Below are 18,628 nucleotides of genomic sequence, written 5' to 3' on the forward strand. Positions count from 1 at the left end.
TTGAGTTATAAAACAAATGCCTGGTGGACCACCCTTCATAGCTCAACTGCTTACTGAGGTAATAATCAGAATAATAAGAAGGAGATATGTAACACCTTGTTTGTATTATCCAGTGCTGACATTCAATCAAAAGAACACTAACAGTGCATGATAGGTCAGGATCATTAAGTCCATACTATTACAGTATTGTGAAAAGCATGTAAATTAGCAACAATTAAAGCTGGTTAGTGACATTTAATTAATATATGCAATGCATGGTGGTATGTGATGGAACTACACACACACACACACACACACAACATAAAGCCAAGTATGTTGACTTAATAGTCCAGAGAGGAGGTGGATATGCTGATGGCTTTAATGGACTGCAAAGGTTAAAGTGACGGAAACAGTTGGTGTTAGTTTGGTTTTAGCTGCAATCTGTTGATGACCTGCTGTGTGTGTGTGTTAGAGCCATAATGGAAATATGGAAATAATGAAATTAAAATATTAATTGATATGCCTATGGTTAAATTGAGTTTGTATTATGTCTGGATCCCCGATAGGCCAGTTCTATGATTGCATTAATTCATCTAAAGAGGGGATTTAATTCACCTGCAGGAATGTGACACAAAGGAGAGTGAGACGGGGAAGCGGGACATTTTATTTGACCGCAAATGTTTTTTCCAAAGTAGAGAATCAAGACGAATGATTTTTATTTGAAGCTTTGTTTGATAAAGTCTGTTTGTTTAAACTTCGATTCAGCGAATGCTTTGTTTTGGTTTTGGATTGCACGTCAGCTACCCTGCTCCTATAGTGGCTTCTTCTCACAAAAAGGCCACTGTAGTGTGTAATGCATTATTTTAGAAAAGTGTCGAACCTGACCCAAACCCTGATGCAATGTGCACACATGCACATATTTAGATGCATAACTCACTTGAATGAATGGGAACAGGAGGCCCACAGCAAAGTTTGCGAGCCAGTTTACGATGCCAGCAACCATGAAAGCGGCAGGTCGGTAGGACTGCTCAAACAGTTCCCCGGTCAGGATAAAGGGGATGCCACCTGACAGAGGAGGGAAAAGACCATTAGTTACAAGAAAGCAGTGACAGTAGATAACAGAAACAAACAGCTTTGCTCTGTGCATTGTTCTTTGCACACAAACCACAAACAGTGGAAAAAGACTGCTCATAGTTTGCTCCCACTACAGGGTGAACTCTGAATAAAGTAGAAATAAGTAAAGCTTGCTCCTCCTCTTAACACCTTACTTAATGAACTGTTCATTTTCCCATGGGCATCACTGCATGTCTGACTCTGATAGGCTATATCCCATCCTCCTGGTCTGGTATGACTATGACATAATCCCTTCTTTTTTAAAAGCACATTAGTTGGACTTCTGACCATTAATAATGATTTGAACTAGCATAAAAAACACTTAAAGAGCAAATAAATTAAATGACTTTGAGATAACACAGTCCTGTTGTTTTAAAGCTATGCTGATTATTTCAGAGTGTAAAACTAAATATTAATAATTCTATAGTTTTGTTACTGTGTAAACAATCCCAGTTCAAACATGTTAACATGGTGAACTCCTGGTTGAAAGTCTCTGGCCTATCCCAATGTGCAATCAACATTTCCGAACCTCCAAGAGCAGACACTGACATTTGGATGACGTCAAACTAGGAGGCTAAAAAACAAATCTGGCCCACTTAGCTCAAATATAAAAGGTAGTAAAGCATCCTCACAGATTATCGCAATTTTAGTAGAGAACACTGGGGGACAATTCAGAACAATAGTCTGGGTCCTCCTACATTTAGGAATGAGTTTAACGAAAAAGGAAAATGTGGTGCTGTTGCTGCTGCAAAAAAACAAACTTGTAGATTTATTTTCATTCTTCCCTCCTCCCCCAATAACCTCATTGTCTCTCATCAGGGAAACACAAAAGTCTGATAGTTCATTTAAAATTCTAGGTTATTTTGTTTGAGTTATGTCAAATGGCGATGAATTAAATGGTAGACTAGACGTCAACTTTTGTTTCAAGAAATAACTTCCCCATTTCTTAGACATACTCTCAAGTCTGGCCAATTCTCAAATGTGTCAAAACCTAGACACAGTTGACAGTCACAGTAGCAGGAGAAGCAGAGTAAGGGAATAGTTTTTTGAGAGTCGAATAGGAATGAAGAGAGAAGTTTTGAGACTTTTAGAAATAGTCATTTTGAAGACTCACTTTCAGCGTATTTCTTACCTGGCAATATCCCATTTTCAACACATTGTTCAGCACACACTGATGATTCAACTGTGAGAGATTCCTGCCTAGCCAAGACTTATTTTTTGTTTATATTCAGTCGACAATGGAAAAACAACAACTGCAACTGTTACATCAGGAACCTTGACTGCTAGATTCACTCTCTTTTCTGCTTATATGCACTTTTCCTAAACATACCAAACTGATGTGGGCGGAATACGCAAATGTTGCCCCTTCGATAATGGATGTGACAGGACTGCCAGTGTTGAAAATGTGATAGACGGTGACATTTTCAACCATATTTAATCAGAGTCTAACCCTTATGTCGTTTCCTGCTTTGGAGATTATGCAAGAGCCAGCCACTCAACTGAGTTCACCACCTTCACCAGCGCTGAGTTGTAAGGTGGAAAAAAGGTTCGGGCTTATAGTTACATGTGGTGGGCGTCCGTACAATATATTGTGCAACAGAACACAATTTAGTGTCTTGTCACTGAGTTTTCTCTCCAATATATCACTTAAAACTTTATGTATTTCAAAGTTTAAATTCACACATGAACAGTAAACTGCAAAAACAAGAGGTAAAGTGATGAAAGAGATACACAGACAAAAGAAAACAGTTGCATTCACAGCCGAGACCCTCTAGATACTATAATAAGTTATTTCTCATCTGGACTATGTTTTATCCGTACCATTTTGAATAAGCTGCAGCCAGACAAATTATTGTTATTATTATAGGTGTGCTTATAGTGTTCAGTGTAGGGCTTGGAATTCTGAAATGGACTGAAAGCAATTTCAGGAGATTTGTGGCCACATATATCAGTTTTCCCCCATAGTGGTCCCTGCTAGACTGAGGTATTTAGTTGGGCGTTTTTGTGTAGGTAGCCTCATTTCTAATATTATTACAGCAATAACTTATGCTTTAAACGCTGTAACTTAATGAGCTGTAATGTGGCTGTAGATTTTTTTTTTATCTAAAATGCAAAAGAGAGAGAGACAAAAAGAGAGAATCTCCTTTAAAATCGACCAATGGTGTATTTAATCTTTACAGCCCTGTCACATAATTGCCTCTCAGAGGAACATTAACGAGCTACAAAAGGCAGGAGCTTTTCCATTTAGAGCTGAATAAAGGGGTGTGTGTCTCACATTAGCCCTACGAATCCTCTTAGATTTATTTCTGTGTGATAATAAACCATCTCATTATTGGTATTAGATGCCTTGATGTTTAACATGTGTTGTTTAAACTGATTAAAATAAGTGTGTGTGTGTGTGTGTGTGTGTGTGTGTGTGTGTGTGTGTGTGTGTGTGTGTGTGTGTGTGTGTGTGTGTGTGTGTGTGTGTGTGTGTGTGTGTGTGCGTGCGTGCGTGCGTCCATGTGTGCACATAGTTAGCCAGACGCTGAAACCCAAAACTTTAAAATGTGTGCATGTGGCAGGTTAACTGACATCCACAGTAAGGTAGATACATGTTGAAACAGGTTGTGGCCTCACTAGTTATTTAGAATATTTTTGAAAGTTATTTTACAGTGAAATGCAAAAGCTAAATGAAAATAGGAAATATTTTCTTTTTCTACCTCTATCACTCAGCAAACCCCAACATTTGGCATACAAGCCACCATTGGGTAAGAAGAAGGGCAGGTTTGGCCAAGTTTCTACTTTCCCCCTCCTGCTCTCCATCATGTGTCTTAGTAGAAAGTTTAAAAGAAGTTTGGCTTTCCATGCCCACAATAGGGTCCAATTCACACCTGTGTTGACATGGATAAATAATCTGCTAGTCAATGATTTCCAATCAACTGACCTTATCATAATAATGATAAAAACCAAAACTTGTTTATAAATCACAATACATACATCATCAGAGATGTAGCAGAACTTCAAACTTTCTTTATTTTGTTAACTATTTGACATTTAAAAGAATTGTGGCTTTCCATACTTTGTACAAGTCTCTTGAAATAAAAACACTTAAAGTGACCTCTGCTGGCGATCTGGATTTAGGAATCTTGATCTTGGTCATGAAATACAATGTTCATTTGAAAAATCCACATAAAAGTAAAATGGATTGCAAGATCATGGTTATTAAAACAAATAAAAAGCGGTCTCCCAATCCAGATAATTCTGATCCGGATAAAACATTAAGAACAACAAGGCCCGAATGTTTTATGCCTTATCCTATCCTATGACATGTGATTGTACACCTTACATTGACATGCATTTATCTATATCCAGACAGAGTATATGGATGCAGTTTACACATTAATGCCATGTGAAAACAGGGTGGAAAACTTGAGGCCTGAATTTTACGATGAATCCACAGCTCAGTGGGGCCAAAAAGTTAAAGCCAAGACAATGAGGATTTTTTTAGTTTGTGTTGGCTTAGTGTGAATGCGCTATAGCCTGAGTTTTAGGAATCAACCAAAATAGACAGCAGCAGCAGATAATAAACAAAACATTCTGAATATTCAAGTGTCTGATATTACCCTACGGTATTTAAAAATCCTCTACAAAGACTTTGCTGTGTTGCTTTGTTGAAAAACATTTCCATTTATTCCTCTCATTGTATTTCTGCAAACTTTAAAGTCATCACTGACACAGTGTTTCTGAGTACATAACTGGGATCAAATAGTGAGTGCAATGTGCCACTAGAAGTGACAAGCTAGTTGGTATGCCATGCTCCTCTGGACCCTTAGATCCTCTAAATAAAGGAAAGGCATCTTTGAACTATATCAATACATTATAGAGATATTTTTTCCGGATGCAACGACAACAACACAGATCGGACTTCTGCCAGGAAACACACACACATGATGCAGGGAGGCTGAGGCAGCCAGCCATAATGGGAATTCTGTGTATGTGTGTTGGTGCGTGTTTGGTTTGTGACTGTTCTGTTTGAGAGATAATCCGCTGAGGACAAAATAATTTTTTCTAGGGTATTGTGCACCTAGTTTTATATGAAGCCCATATGAGTACAAGAGGGAGAAGGTAGAGAGAGAGGATACAATTAAAGTGATAGTTGCAGAAATTCTAGACAATTTAACTCTGACTGTATTTGTCATTTCTCACACATTTATGGTCCATCATGAAAGGGCATTTATTTTCCAGCCTTCCAAATGAAGGGAGCTGAGGAGGGTTAATTGTGCACATGTGTTGCCACAGCATGTTCCGTGTCAAGCCAAATTCTCTTAATATCACAATCCCAGTCTCAGAGGGCTGGGGTGAACCCATGGACTGTACACTTATTAGGCCATGTGTTCCTTTGCCAGTCAATGTTTGCGGGGAGGCCTGAGAGGAGGGCAGCATGTGTTGAATCACGTGGGATGAGAGGATGCAGGTTTCTCTTCCAGCCAAACACCCCCACAGCAGCTAACTGATTAGTGTAGCCCATGCAGAAAGAAATGACCAATACAAAAGCCAGATTTTTTACAAAACTCCCTATTGCAAAGAAATAATCCAATGTCTCCTTATGAAGACCTCAAATTACAGCACAAAGGCCTGCTGGAGATTGCATGAATATGTTGCCACTTGCTCCACAAGGCATTCGTTTTAAAATACATAAAAATTATGCTGTGTTTCTATTGTGTTTCCCTGCACGATTGTGCAGCCACCGCAGACTCAAATACCATCATAAAGTTTGCTGACGACACCGTAGTGGTAGGCCTAATCCAAAACAACGACGAGACGGCCTACCTGGAGGAGGTGAGGTGCCTGACACAATGGTGTCTGACGAACAATCTGCACCTCAACGCCAGCAAGACTAAGGAGATGCTGGTGGACTTTGGGAGGACACAGGTGCGGGACTACACGCCTGTGTCCATCAATGGGACCCCTGTGGAGAGGGTGGATACATTTAAGTACCTCGGTGTCCAGATCACCGATGATCTGACGTGGTCAACCCACCTGGACACCGTGGGAAAGAAAGCGAGACAGAGACTGTTCCATCTCAGGAGGCTGAAGAAATTCAGAGCCTCCAAACCAGTCCTGCAGAGCTTCTACACATGCACCATTGAGAGCATGCTGACTGGGAACATCACCGCTTGGTATGGGAACACCACCATTCAGGACCGTAAGGCTCTGCAGAGAGTGGTGCGTTCAGCTGAGCGTACCATAGGGGGGAAACTCCCTAATCTAGCAGACATTTACAGCAAGCGGTGCAAGGGCAAGACCAGCAGTATTCTGAAAGACCCCAGCCATCCAGGCTACGGACTTTTCTCTCTGCTCCGCTCTGGAAAGAGATACCGCTCACTGGCAGCAAGGACTGAGAGACTCAGGAAGAGTTTCTACCCCCAAGCTGTCAGGTATCTAAATGGCACTGATTAAAGCACTTTGAGCAACTGCACTTATATATATATCTATATATATATTTATTTAAGTAACCCCCCCCCCCCCCCCCCCCCCCGCCGCTCTTTAGACTATGTGCAATAACCCCCTGACATATTGAATGTATTTACTATTTTGTTATGTTTGTTATGCGTATATTTAGCATGGAGCCGACTGTGAACATTTCACTGCAATGTATTGTGTATGTGACAAATAAAATCTGAATCTGAATCCCTTTTAACCTGTAATTTTATTTTATTTTAATTTTTTATTCGCCATTATTTGCCTGCCAGTATTTGTTCTATGTTTTTGCGATCTCTAAAATTTGCGATTTCTAATGTCTTATCTTGATGTATTTTTTCTGCCCCTGTAAAGCACTTGGAATGGCCTTGTGTCGGAATTGTGCAATACAGTATAAATAAACTTGCCTTTCCTTGAATTGTCTATGTATTGAAGATTAATTCCCATCACGCATTCATAAAAAGGTACATAGAGGATTTTTTTTTTCATTGCATACATCAAAGTCCACCTGGTTTATGCGTCATCCCTGAAAACAGCTGGACATTTTTGTATATTAGAATCTGTGTATGCCGTCACACGCAGCAGGTGGTCCAACGCATGCATACATTCCCTCAGAAAGGAACACGTTCAAACTCATGATGTGTCAAATGCACAGAGGGAAGAAAAAGCTCTGACATTTGCATCATACAAATTCTTAAGTCAAAACTCTCAATCGATACTGTGAGCCTCTTTGGTTGTCTGTTTTAAAGGTGTTTAAGCCTGAATCTTCTGGAAAATGTTCATTCAAGCTAAAATAGTTTATTTAACTGCGTTCCCCCGTCTCCTATGATTTGAGCGGATCTTTCGTTGTCTTAAGTTTGAGGACCAGAACTGGATTACAGGACAACTCTAATTATGAGTATTCAGTGAAATGATCATTATTGGTGGAGAACGATTTAAAAGCCCAATTAGAGAAGACAAGCGGTATAATATGGGACACAATAGCACAATGTGGATAAGTCATAAATGAAACAGCCATTCTTTTTGGTTTGGATTTGTGACAGGAGCTTGTGCACTGTTTCAGTTTGACCTCAGACATTACACATTTCGCCACACTCTACCAGTGCAGGGCCTTGATCCGAGAGCCACAGATGACAGGAATGTGGGAGAAGGCAGCACCAGAGGCCACTGTTTTTTTATTTCATTTTTTTCCCCACTTCCAATTGGTTCTGACAGAGGCTAACCAGCTCATCTGTATAGTTTATCAGTGCAGCAGTAATCCCACTTCACGACTGAGAGAAGATTAGGATTATTAACCATATACCCACAGAGTGGCCGTATATACGAACATTTGAATTAATACATTTTGATTAATCCTGAACATAATCAACGACACATATACACTATTCATATTGGTTTTCCTCAATCTAAAAGGATTTTCTAAAATCACTACCTTTGCCTTTGTAGTGCCTCATGTGCATGTGATATTATCCTTCAGCGCACACACTATAAATACAAATGAATTACATAATAGGATAATCATGTCACACTAGCGGAAAACTGCCCTCCCACACACATAGATCAAACATCCAGGCCACACATACAGCAGCATGAGTGACAAACATTTGGATATTCATGTGTAAACTTGCACGTGCATTGTGTATGGATGCAGACACATAACAAGCACGTACTGTAGGATCTGACACATAGTAGATCTGAAGCAACGTACACAATTCTATTGGATTTCAAATTAAAGGCTTCAAATTCTTTATCGACAAAAACAGCAAGTCAATTATGATTACACTTTTCGACAATCAGAAATGTTTCACTTCAATATTTAGACAAAGACACAAGCTTAATCCTTAAAAATATATAACATCTTGTAGAAAAACTGTGATGTACCTCTGATGTCTTTGTACATTTAATGATGGCTTAAGAAAGCAATTAGGCCTAAGTGGCAATTTGTCTGTTATTTGTTTTTATTATCTCTTAAATGTAAATTCTAATGTCTAATCTTGATGTATTTTATGCCCTTAATAAGCACTTGTCTCTGAATTGTGCTATATAAATAAACTTGCCTTGCCTTGCCTAAATTATTCTACCCCCTTAATGTGAAAATCTGGTATATCGCCAAAATACCAAACTAAAATAAACTATTGACTCTGTTGCCCCCATTAAATAAAAAAAAGCCCAAACTCAAGCAGAGGATTCCTGGAAAACGTATCAAAATAATCTCCTAAAAAATAAATTGTTGTGTGGCAGAACGTATATGGAGAAAGTCTAAGTGCGATGTCCACCATAACATTTCTATGAGTATCTTGGCGTGTCCTCTATAGGGCAATCGGAATTGCTAGTCAAGCTTATTTCTATAAGCTGATCAGTGATAACCAGAACAATCCACATATTGACTATCTGATTAACCCCGCCCCCTCAGACTCCAGTGAACTATTTTCCACATTCAGATTCAAATACCACCTTGCCTCATGTGAGAACCTGTGTCGATAGGCTAGACACCACAATTGACAGCAGATCAACTTCTATTGAACGAGACGTGTTTGCTTTAGAGAAACCCTCACTTTATACAAATATCAACTGGTACCAATGGTTAATATGCATTGGGGTGTATAACCTAGCTGCATCCATTTCAAATGTGCTGGCACATATTTGACTAGACATGAAAATATGTGTCCTGCAATTTTATATGTGGTAAAAAAAATAAAAGAGAGATAAAATTGCATAACAAAAGCTTTATATCCATGTCAGTAAGCCACATTGTCAGGGTTTGTCTGCTATAACCCGCTCTCTACTAGTAGAGTTCTCTAGTTACCATGTACCAGGCTTCATATGGTCCCCAGGAGATCATGTTCTACGTACTTTGGTCATCTCCTGACCTTTTGTTACGTTTTACAATAAAAAATGTATTGAAGGTGATGGTGATCCTCTGACTATTCAAAACTAAAGACATTGCCACCAGCCTTAGCAGTACTTCATATTGTGTTCTGTGCTAACCACGCTAAAATACCTAACAAAGATGGTGAATATGGTAAACAGAATACGTGCTGAATGTGTTAGCATTGTCATTTTGAGCATGTTAGAATTTAGCTTAAAGCACTGCCATTGAAGTACAACCTCAAATGGCTGATAGCATGGCTGTAGAATAGTCTTAATCTTCTTCGTTAGCCAAAAGGATTATTCTTTTCATTGGCTTTTCTTTTCAAAGCATGAAAGTCAAATTGTAGACCAAATATCTTTCAATTTATTTCCTGTGTATGCAGGACAAAAATCCCGGACAAACGTCTTTATCACTACAAAGTAATTAACCGTTGTTTTAACAGACTTTACTTGGATTTCAGTTATCACTGCAGAGTTATAATGTACTTTTAATTTGCCATTAGATAATGCACCTGACCTATCAGGAGTTAAAATCGGGCAGTTTTTTATACTTCTCAGCAGCTTAACCGTGTTTTTTTCTGAGGCATATTTCAGAAGGCAAGAGGCCTTTGGAAGAAGATTACAGGGAGTTGAGCACCCTGTCCACACCACATCATCACAGGATGAGGATGCTGAAAACACTGCAGCATAATATCCAGCTTCTCATTTGCTCTCTCATCATAGACTATATAGATTACAGATGGAAACCAGAGATGACAGTCCCTGCCGCATTGCCCAGGAGAGAACAGAGTAGTGACACAAATCGGTAGCACTGATTAGAAACAATATTACATTGAAGTCCTTGGAGACAGAAAACATGATGATGAATCATATTGGATTGGACCAGCCATAAAGATCCTCTCTCACCAATAACAATAGGGGAGTTAACAGGGGAGACAGGGAGATAGGTAGACCAATACTAAAATCCAGTGACAATATACGTAAGACCATGTTTTGTCTGGGGATGGGCACAGTAAGTCAGAGGGGTACTGTTTGAAGGACATACTGTACGTTGAGCGCATACAGAGTTTGCAGCCGCAAAGGAATAAATGTCCCAACTAGGCGTCCTCCACTATAAATGAGTTAAGGGTCACGGTCAGGGTTACTCAGTAGTGGGGCAATGCTAAAACGGCACTTTTATCCCTGGAAATGCTTGTTCGGTCTCTGCACACAGTCTGTATGAAACTGGCATACGTCTAGCTAGTGAGAGCATTAGTGTGGCTGAAATTAATCTGTGTTGTTTTTGCTTCAAAGAGGTTGGAAGTGACCACTGTACAAGTCATGAATCCATACTGCTTGACAGGTATCCTGGTGGATGTAAGAAGCATGAAACACGCGTACAGTGCAAGTGATCCCCTTTTAAAATGTTAGGCAATTACCACACGCGCTGAGAATGTTGCATGTAGCTCGAAAACATTGGCATGTCCATCAGACTGACCAAAACAACTCTCTTTGGAATCTCCGAAGGACAACAGAGGCGTGTGCTATATCCCTCTCGCAGTTTAGCCCTATTAAATCCCAAGCCACAAACACATCCTACGGCATCACAGTGGGATATCATCTTGTGAACCCCCCACCGCTGTGCGTAGATCGATAGCAGGGCAGACCAGGACCGACCCCTCAATAACTTCTCTTTCACAATATTGATTGGCTTACCACATGTGGCTGTGCTAGCCACTATGGAAAGGCACTGATGTAACGACGTCGCAGGGTTCAGCTATTTGTACCTTTGAAACTCGTAACTGAATCACTGTGGTTTGAAGTATGCAATCCTACATTCATGTTCATACTATCAAATATCTTTTGGTTTTATTGTTTTCCGATGGAGTGCATTTCAACTGTGGGTTTCAATTACTACCGATGGAAGGGAAACATTTCCTGCTTCTGCTGCTTCACATCAAAAGCTCTCAACCAGTGAACCGGCAGGAGGCCTTTTAATTGTGAAAACATTCAGATAGTAAAGGGAACCTTAGTTGGCAGTGCTACTCCTCATTACAATTCTGCACAGCAAGAGATGGCCATATTTGACGTTATTTATCCAGCAGATTATTTTTGAATATTGCAGGGGGGAATAGTACAAGCTGAGACAACCACAGTGAGCTGTTAGGATAATGGGCAGGCTCGACAGTGGTTTGTGTGAAACAGAAAACCTGGAAAACATCATCAAAATGTACAAATGATTATTTCTGTGCTGTGCTGGGGAAAAACCATTTGCGCCCTGCTAGAACATCTTCAAAGTTTGCAGTTCAGCTCCGGTTACATATCCCCAAACCATAGTAAGGGGATTACACTTCTTAACTGTGATGTGAAAACTACAAAGCCCTAATTCTTTCTATCCCACAAAAGAAAAGAAACCTGCTCCTGCCGGTAAATTAGAGCAAGGGATGAATCCATCCATCAGGGTCCTTTTCCACGGCAAATGTTTCAGGATCCCAAAGAGAATCAAGTGTTCCCTGTGGAGGACAGGCTGCTGACAGAAGATCACTGTCAAAGGGTTGCAGACAGTGTAAGAAAACATCATTTCCTGCTTTCTAGTAAACACCTCCTGGGGGTCTGTGTACATGGAAGGAATATTACACAAGCGGCTCTCACAGGAGACATGAGCTTCGGCAAGCACAGCATTATTTGTGAGGAAACTAGGAAAGGTATGAAAAAACCTGGACTCTTCTCCTACCAAGCTCCACATGGATGTGGGATGCAATGAAACCAAGGATAATTCTGTAGATGTATTACTTTGATTAGGGTATGCTTATTTGGCTGTGCTGTCCAAGGTGCACAATAAAACGCCAATGTAAGTTTTATTAACTCAGGCGTCTAAATGACTTCATATAGTACCACATACAGAGCAGCAAGACGTGGTTATCAAAATAGCAATTGCACATCTGTGTACTATAAAAAAATAGCAAGACATTAACCAAATTAGGTAGCAGGCACACAAATTCACACCCACACATGCAGGTAAATTCAGGTGCACAGAGATAATCTCTCTCACGGACTCAAAATCCATCAGCCTTTATTTATTACTTATTTATTTTGCTTTTTTAATTAACATTCTAAAACTGGCTGCCACACACCATTAAGTTTCACCTTGGCTAGTTCACTCTGCTGAGTCACCTTTCATCACTTCTTTCCCTGTGTATTTTGCTTGTGGCTCCTGAAAAGCAGCATATGCCACTCTTGTCAGGAAAGGTTCACATCTCACTCCTGCTACAGTATCTCTAATTGCCTGCACACTCTCACAATAGAGGTCTGGTCGCGCAAAATGTGTTTATTTCCACATTGCCAGATGAAAGGTCATTCATCTCGTTTCATTTCTGTCCTGCTCTGGCGGTACATTGGTATCCCCTTTTTGTCTTTCTTTTAGCTATGGTCTTTTCTCTTCCGAGGGGAATTGACTGAATACAACATTCCACTATGACGAGACTTCAGGGTCTGCTACACCTTGATGTGACAACAACAAAAAATCCATGGCGTGTTCAAAAGTGGAAACTCTACTTAATTTTACGATTATTTAATGTGCATTGCAAATGAAGTGGTTCATATTATGGAGTAATCCTATACAAGCATGCCCATTAATCAATTGTACTAAAATCAATTCATTAATATGATTTAGGTACAACATCAGTCCCTCTAGTGTGCTATTGCTTAAATTAAGCGTTCCATAACGACATGATGGCAAACAATTGCTTAATGTAGCTTTGGGAGTTCATTGAAAATGCTCAACATGGCATGCACTTTGCTGTTTGGTGATCGAGAGGCAGCATTAAATACAGCAATTGGCTTGAATGGCTTAATCACTACTTTACATTAGGACAATTAAGGGTTCAGTTTAATGATTTGAGAGGGAACAACAATCATTTCCCTATTGTCACTGAACAATACATATCTGTAGTGATTGCCTCAGATGAATTTGCATATTTCTCTCCAGGCAGCTTCTGATCATACTGCACCAAAAAAGATGGTTTGCATTTCATCTCACAAATACAATTCAGAAACCCCAGGTGGGCTTGTTTGAGTGCTGCTGAAGTGTACTAATGAAAAAGAAGGATTTTTACCTGCTCCTGCATAAACATTCACCCATCTGTTGCTCTGGTGTGCATCGGCAGTGAGACCATTAGTGAGACGGGTGTCAGTCTTTAGCGTTCTCTCTTCTGATTGGATAAAAATTCCGGGATCCTCCAATAAGTGTATTTGCCGTTTACATGCAGAGCAGCTGACTGAGAGATCGGCTTTATGAAATGTGCACATGATGTAAGTGATCACTGTGTGAATAAAGAGCGATTTAACACTTATATTAACATAAATAAACCGCTTACTTCACCTTTAATTTGCCCCATGTTGCCGGCTTGTGATTATTGTCAGTTCATATGGTGAACAATAGGCAGCCCTTTGCAACATACAGTAGCTGGAGAAACTCATGTGGTGACACTGCTGGTTCATCAGCGAAGGAGACGAACCCCCCTCTGTCTCTGTCGCCTATAGCTCTTTGGCAATCATTTTAGTCACATAGTATGTAGGCGCCCCATTTTCTTTTCTTTTTCTTTTTTCTTCTTAGTTACCTTTCAATCATATCAGCATTGCTTTCAATATTGTGCAGGCTTATGCTTCTCTTTCATATGATTGAACCATACCTTTTATAACCCTTAGTAATTATGAGATGGCTCTGAGAAATGTGAATTTACTTCCTTTGAATGTGAACGAGAAACAGAATAAGATGAAAAGGTATACAATTCTGAATCCGCTGCAATCTCTCAGTTGTGATATTGCAATGATTCAGGAGAAACACTTGAATAAGATTGAATCTCTTAGACAGAAACTAAGATAGGGTTTTTTCCTTCACCATATTGGGAAAGCCAAGGCTGTATGCATTTTTATTGCTAAAATAATCTCATTTCAACTAGATGAACTGTCTACAGAAAAAGAGGGTAGATATAATTTTGGTACATTACGAAATGTAAAATGTGTACTGGTTAACATGCACACAATACAGGACAAGCAGTCGTTTTAACATGTCTCTGTCCACTATGTATCAAAGTTCACAGATTTGCCTATGGTGGTTGGTGGAGATTTGAACCATGTGCCGAAACCAGAATATAAGACAGATCAGCAGGTCATTTTCTTCCCATTGAACTAGATTGTCTTGTGAATTTCTGAGCTCTTTGGCACAAGTTAATGTTTGGCGTATATGCTAAATATGAGCTATCGGGAGTACACCATTCATTCAAAAGTCCACAATTCTTTTTTTTACAGCAGATCACTTTGCCATATCGAACCACATGGTTTAGAATTTCATCAACTGACAAACTGAGAACATCATCATCTCAGATCATGCCCCATTACCACTCTCTATTGTCCCCACAGTGAGACCATCAAAGAGACCCACATGGAGGTTTAACAGTTATCTTCTTGGATTATGACTCTGAGAATAGACAATAGACAATTTCTTACTTTAAATGTAAATTAAATGTTGTCTACACAAATGGTTGTGGCAGGCACTTAAATTAACATGCAGCATTTGTATCATTTGTAAATAGCCAAAAGGAAACAAATATTAGAGAGGAAAGTGAAAATAGAGAGATGCCAAATGATCTGGGACTGAAAAGAGTGTTATTCTTTGTGAAATCTGAACGGTTGGTAACTAAACTGTTACAAACAAAACTGCTTATGCACTTTATAAACTGTTACAAACAAAACTGCTTATGCACTTTATAGGTTGCCGTAAAGAGTCTTTGATCAGTTGCTCATGGAAATTGTTAGCTTTAAAACTAGAGAAAAGTCAAGACTATATTATCAATTAGAGATGGAATTATTTGCCAATGTCTTTGTGTGCAAAGGCTTAGGTGCTGAAGATGAATATTACTCCCAAGATTGTAATTTATTTTGATTAGCGTCAACTATGCACTTTCCATCAAGCTGGTTTAAGGAGGTAAAATATGTATTCCAGTCCTTTTTCTGGTGTAACAAGAAACCATAAATATGCCTAAAGAAATGTATAGTTCCAAGATATAAGGGTGGTCTGGCAGTGTCAGACATTTACCAATATTATTTATGGATGACAGATATCATATTGCATGGGGTAATAGTGCCTCTAAATTAAAAAAGGCAGATGGGAATGACTGTCAAGATGAATCATTGCTAATCTCAAAAAAGTATCTTTGGCTTCTTAGTGGTTTGAAAATAATAGATCATATAGTCCATAAAAGGCTCAAAACTGAGGGAATAGCTCTTCCTCCTTGCTCTCTGTGGTATAATCCTTTACTTTCAGCCGGCCGGCAACCTATCTGCCATGTTCTATTCTATTTGATAAATGAATCTAAGGGAAAAATGTAACCTAAATGGACCTACTGCCTTCTTGAATAAAAAAAAAAACTCTATAATTAAAACCTAAAATGGCGACAAATTAGTGATGAGAATGGACTGTTCTCCGATAAACTTGTGAAACTCTCTACAGTTCAGAATTGCTCACCAACACAAGGTTGCTAGGAGAAGGACTTGAGGGGTCCTATTGCTGTAGCCAATTGGCAAAAAAAGAGGGAACGTCTCAGGTAAATGCTGGCATGGCTGCAGTAAATGAGGCCCCCAATCCATATTGATCTAAGTAGATAAATCCCGGAAATGAATCGCGACCAGTGTTCTTAGTGTTTAGCGCTCTGCACAGCCACCCCAGACGGTCAGCAGGGAATACGTCTAAATACATGTAAGTCATTATTCAACACTTAAGTATGGTTAAAAATGACTATAAATCATTATAACAACGTTTATAGGTCATAAAAGTTGAAAAGCATAATAGGTGCTCTTTAAAGATTAACAGTAGGCTGGAATACTTTTTCGAGAATGAAAAGGTACTGGTCTTCAAGGATTATGGGTTACAATAAGGTCATATTCGACCTCTTATTTGCAAACATGTATTATTAAATTGCATTAAAGGTTCAGTAAGCGAAATGGTACTTTTAACTAACTTCCTGCAGTTAGCAGTCCCCTCCCTCATCCCTACGTCACCACATTAATGCACTGCAGTCTTCAAGCAGCGAGTCATCTAGCAACATCTCAGATCCGTAAGTGCGTTAAAAACATGATAAAAACCATCAAAACAGATATTGGGAAGGATTTGTTAACTTACTCCGCCATTGTAGGCGCATAAACATTCACCCCTCTGACACTCTCTGCGCTTGCACCGGCAGAGAGACTTGCCCGTTTGTAGTATTCTCTCTTCTGATTGGATATCAGGTTGTGGGATACCAGAAAAGTTTATTTGCCGATTACATGCAGAGCGGGTGACTGAGTGACCTTTGTTATGAAGCACGCACACTATATAAGTGATCACTGTATGAAAATAGAGCGATTTAACACGTATATTAACATAAACATATCGCTCACTCCACCTTTAAGTTGTTTATCCATACTACAACAAACCCAGCAAAATAACAGCAAGTAAATCTAAGTTTTAGGTTGGAGGGTTGTGACACAGGTGTAGAACGTTTATTTTTATCCTCAGCAACAGTCTAATCTCTGTTGAATCACCAGGAATATTAATGAATAATATGTCTCTGTTGTGCAGTCAGAAGACATTAATTGCATGTTTACAAGGATTAGGTGAGAAAGTATGATGCCTTGATGAGTAAGGGCCACTGTGCTGTGTTTTCATGGTGTCATTTTCTCACATTGCCAGAACTAGATTTTGTAGTTGACAGAGCAGGAGAACACTGTGGCTTAACCTACACATACTGTACTAACACAATCACACACACTCGTGGGCAGTGAGTTGCATATTGAACGTAATGCAACTTTGGAAGGAACAGCCCCTTGATGACTATAATATTGTTTGACTTGCTTCTGTCAGTGTGATTTATTATCCACCGACAGCACCAGCTGCTACAATGCATACAATGGTTATCAAAATGCCAACTGTCATCCTGTTCTCCATGCAGGATGCAGAAACCGAGCCGTAAAATTATACAGCTGTATCTGACCTCATTAGCTTGTTATAGCTTCTCTTGTTAGTGTATATAGGCACCAGCTGTTATGCTGGTGTGTATACTATGTATGTACGGTGGTGGAACGGCTCGGGGGGAGTTGTCTTCTCTTGACAAGGTGGTCCACTCACTGACAGGAGCATCAGAAAGAGGGGATGAACAATTTCCAGTTGTTGAGATGACAGAGCTATTTAAAACAATACTGCTAAGGAAACTCTGTGAGCCTGGAAAAGCCAAAGAAATTAAAATACAAGAATGGAGCTCAGCTGAATCAATAATAATAACTCTTTCTTTGCCCTAAAGCTACAAGGTATGCTTCAAGAACGTATACGGTGACACTCTGTTACACCCTCCAGCAGTGAAAGCACACAATTAAGCCTCCACTATATTTTTCTACACCATAGGAACTCCTCACTCTCTCCAGTGTGTGACAGAAGAATTGATTGGTTTCTGCAGATGGCAATTCCACTTCTCAATCATGTGACTCAAACCATTGGAAAAAAAGCTGTCCGCACTAATTAAAACTCCTATGTGGTGCATCGCATGTCAAAAACAGCACAGTCGTTCACAGGTCTGTGCAACCCAAAAAGAAAACAATGTGAGAAAAACATTTCACCAAAATATGGACGATCAATTAATTTATTCGAATTGGATTATTCAAAGTCAAAGTCATCAAAAGTCAAATAGAAATCTCATTGTAGAGCCACACACTTTGATTTTAGTGCCCTTTTTCATTATAATATACACTGTAGTTTCTGTAATTCTGTAACAACACATTTATATAAAGGAAAATGTCACCCGGCGCATCGATGTGGCCTTTATTGCTTTGTTAATATGTAAATGGTGGACTTCTACTGTGCAGAGGAATAAGGCTACATCGGTTAATATAATACATTATTTAGTAGTTCTCTCCGTTCCCAGGATTTGTTGATGGTCAAAATGGTAAGAACAATCAAAGCTCCTGCTGCTACATTATGAACCAGCCAGACCTCTCAGTCAACTTTCGCTAAACACTTTCAATAAACATGGAGAAGCAGCTTTCAGTTTTTATGCGCCATTTATATTTGGAACTAACTCCCAGAAATATTTAGGTCTGCTGCAAATCTAAGCTCCTTTAAATCATAGCTGAAGACATTTGTGTTTGCCTTCCAACCTGTAACTTTTTATTTACTTGTTTTTAATGTTGTTTA

General features: G+C 39.4%; 1 protein-coding gene across 1 annotated transcript in view; it reads right to left on the reverse strand.

Moving 5' to 3' along the window:
• The window catches only part of slc2a9l2 (solute carrier family 2 member 9, like 2), a 122,614-nt gene that overhangs the window by 24,330 nt on the left and 79,656 nt on the right, over positions 1-18,628 (reverse strand). Inside the window, exon 12 of the mRNA XM_080025446.1 lies at positions 917-1,044. Within this exon, the coding sequence (XP_079881572.1) occupies positions 917-1,044 (128 nt within the window). The remainder of the gene's footprint in view (positions 1-916; positions 1,045-18,628) is intronic.

The sequence above is a fragment of the Ammodytes marinus genome (assembly GCF_949987685.1).
Source record: "Ammodytes marinus genome assembly, chromosome: 4".
Taxonomy (NCBI): domain Eukaryota; kingdom Metazoa; phylum Chordata; class Actinopteri; order Uranoscopiformes; family Ammodytidae; genus Ammodytes; species Ammodytes marinus.